Here is a 3,056-nt window from a genome sequence, read left to right as displayed (position 1 = left end):
AAACCCTCCCCCTGGGATGAGCCCCACTGGGCTTTGGGGACGCTCAGGAGGTGTCACCAACCACCCCGCTGCACTGACAGAGCTTTTTCTCCCTGCTAATTGTGGAAACACTTTTTTTTCCCCCTGAAAATGCAGCAGCAGAGGTCAAAAACCCGGTGGAAATGCAGGATGGAAAGGCAGAGAGCAACCTCAGCCAAGGGCTTGGATCAGCTCAAATCTTTAATTAGAAAAATAGACACAAATTTGAAATATTCCTAATAGAGGCCTTTTCTTTTTACAAACAGAATTATAATAGTAATAATAATAATAATAATAATAATATTGAAATCACCTTTCCCAAGGGCCTGTTAGCACCAGTTGTCAGAGCCTGGTGGCCTCTCTCTCCCTGGGAGAAAGAACCGGAGCAGCCGCAGTCCCGACCGTGCTGCCGGAAAATCTCCAGCCAGGAACATCCTGCGAGGTGCTGCCTTAGGAAATCACAGCCACGAACGCTGAGTGTCCCAAAAACCCACCTGGGTGGTGATTTCTGTCTGTACACGGGTTTTCCTTCCCCCTCCTTGGAACAGGAGCTCCAGGATGGCTCAGCGCCTGCGGTTCGGAGATGCCACATCCCATCCCCGCAGGGAGCTCTCCGGCCCCGGGCATCGCCTCGCCTCCCTCCGGTGCCCGGCATGGCTCCTCCACCTCCTCCTCTCCTCCGGGGCCACCCAGGAGGGAATTCCCACCCCGGCTCTCCGCTGAGACGCTCGGGGGAACCTCGGGAGACGCCGCCTGCCAGCGCTCAGGCCGCAGGTTCAGAGTGTCCCGAAGGAGAGCCCCACAGAGAAGAACCCCAAACCCTTGAGCTTCTCCTCGGTCCGGGCTTTCTGCTTGAGGTGCACTTTGCTGTGGCGCTTCTTCTCGTCGCTGCGGGCGAAGCGGCGGCCGCAGGTGTCGCAGGAGAAGGGCTTCTCGCCCGTGTGGGTGCGGATGTGCGTGGTGAGGTGGTCGCTGCGGCTGAAGTTGCGCAGGCAGATGCGGCACTGGAAGGGCTTGTGGCCCGTGTGGATGCGCAGGTGCCGGTTGAGCTCGTCGGAGCGGGCGAAGCTGCGGACGCAGTTCTCCACCGGGCAGGCGAACGCCTTCTCGTGGGGTTTGGGGCAGAAGCACTTGGAGGAACACTTGCTCCGCCGCGTCTTCTTCTTGGGTTCGGCCAGCGCCGGAGGGGTGGCGGGCAGCAGGGATGGCAGCGAGGAGGACGTGGGGTGGCCCAGAAAGTCCGTGGGGGGGACAGAAGGAGAGGGGTGAGGATGGAGGAGCTCGGCGGAGCTCAGCAGGCCCGGCAGGACCTCGGGCTGGGCCAAGGAGGCTTCGAAGTCCGGCAGCAATGGCGCGGGGATGTTGTGGATCTTGGTGTCGAAGTCCCCGCGGGCTGGGAAGTTTTCTGGCTCGCAGCCGAAGCCCAGATGGGTTCCAAAGCAGGCAGAGTCCTCTGCCAAGCTGCCGAGCTCCGACTGGCAGCTGACCGACAGAACGCTCTCCATCTTGGAGCCCAGCGGGTGGAACAGCCCCTGGCCGCTCTCGGCGGCCGGGAAGCCTTCGGGACACTGGAAGCCAGCGGGCAAGTAGGCCTGGTGCTGCTGGGAGAGGGGCTCCCACTGGGCACAGGGGGCCTTGAACTTGTCCAGGGGTGGGGAGCCGGATGATAACTTGATGTCCTGCTTGCTGTCCAAGAGCTTGGGCTGGAAGAAGCACTGGGAGGTGTTCCCCAGGGCGGGCTGTGCCTGCAGGGGCTGAGCGCCCTCGGCCGCGGGGAAGGCGCCGTAGCCCGGTTCTGGGAACGGGGCTGGGCTGGACCCGCTCAGCTCGGGCTGGCACGGCGAGTACAGGTCCAGCTGGCTCTGAGCCACCTCGGGACACGGGTAAAGAGCGTCCAGGTGCCTCTGGTGGCCCTCGGAGGAGGCGAAGGGGGAGATGCCCAGGATCCCTGACATCAGGTTGAAGAGCGATTCCTGGTCCTGCGGGTGCTCCGGTACCGCCTTGATGAAGAAGCTGCCGGTGTAGCTGAGGGATGGGGAGGGCTGGCTGCCCAGCAGGGAGTAATCCACGGCCCCGCCGCTGCCGGGGGCACCCAGCAGTTCACCTGGGAAACAGAGCAGAGGTGGTGAGAAGGCTGGAGGGATGCGGAGCTGGGGGCGGGATGCAGGGAGCAGCGGGAGGCTGGTGCGTCACCGCGAGGTCTCCGTCCCTAAAACCGCACGGGGAGCCCTGGGATTCATCCCCCTGCCCCAGCAGGACCCTCAGCGCCCCCGCCCTGAGCTACCGGGGGCTGTTGAACCCCCAGGCCGGGGCTGAGGGCGGAGGAGGGGAAGGTTCCCGATTCCTGAACGCAGCGATCATTCCCAGTGGGGTCCCTCATCCCTGCTCGGCTCCCGCTCGCCCTTACCTCCAAGGAAATCGGCCTCTGCCAGAAGTTGCTGCTCAGGCTGCCCCAAGCCCTGCAGGTCTCCGGTTTTCATCTCACAGCTCTCCTCGTACTTGGAGTAAAGCGGGTCCGGGCAGGAGAAATCCATAACGTTGAGCATCTTCCCTGGAGACGCGGCCGGAGCTGGGGGGGCGGGCCGGGACGAGCCGGGGATGCTCGGGGAGAGCCGGGAGGCGCTCGGGATGAGCCGGGGAATGCCCAGGGAGAGCCGGGGGATGCTCAGGGTGGAGACGAGAGATGCTCCAGGCGAGCCCGGGGGTGCTCGGGGGGAGCCCGGGACGAGCTGGGAGCGCTCGGGATGCCCGCGCCGATCCGAGGGATGCTCAGGGATGAGCCGGGGGGTGCCCGGACTGACCCGAGGGATGCTCGGGGCTGGTGCCAGGGACCCTGCAGGTGATGCCCTGGGGTGCTTGGGGCGGTGCGGGGGGTTCAGGGGCGGGGGTCGCGGGGGCTCCGGGGGCGCTGCGGGGGCAGGGCCCGGGCGGGGGGGGCAGGCAGGGCCCGGCGGAGGCGCAGCCCGAGCGGACACCCGGAGCTCCCTCCCCGCCGCCCCCTTTATAGCGGGAGCGGGGCTGCTCCGACCTTCCGCCGC

At 65.2% G+C, this 3,056-nt stretch overlaps 1 protein-coding gene across 1 annotated transcript; it reads right to left on the bottom strand.

Annotated features, from left to right (window-relative positions):
- Positions 1 to 794: 794 nt before the first annotated feature.
- Positions 795 to 2,564, bottom strand: EGR4 (early growth response 4). The gene is made up of 2 exons (XM_062493688.1): positions 2,426 to 2,564; positions 795 to 2,122 (listed from the first exon to the last, which is right to left on the bottom strand). Exons 1-2 carry the CDS (start codon positions 2,562 to 2,564, stop codon positions 795 to 797), a joined length of 1,467 nt encoding a protein of 488 aa, XP_062349672.1.
- Between the last annotated feature and the right edge of the window lie 492 nt (positions 2,565 to 3,056).

The sequence above is a fragment of the Cinclus cinclus genome, chromosome 5, assembly GCF_963662255.1.
Source record: "Cinclus cinclus chromosome 5, bCinCin1.1, whole genome shotgun sequence".
Classification (NCBI taxonomy): Eukaryota; Metazoa; Chordata; class Aves; order Passeriformes; family Cinclidae; genus Cinclus; species Cinclus cinclus.
Note: the sequence above shows the minus strand (reverse complement) of the source record. Positions and strands in the feature narration are given on the sequence as shown.

Bases quoted from the DNA above. Each gene is read 5' to 3' on its own strand.
- EGR4 (XM_062493688.1), bottom strand. From the start codon at position 2,564: ATGCTCAACGTTATGGATTTCTCCTGCCCGGACCCGCTTTACTCCAAG. The intron at 2,123-2,425 runs GTAAGGGCGAGC...TCTGTTTCCCAG, and splicing joins AGAGGCCGATTTCCTTGGAG to GTGAACTGCTGGGTGCCCCC.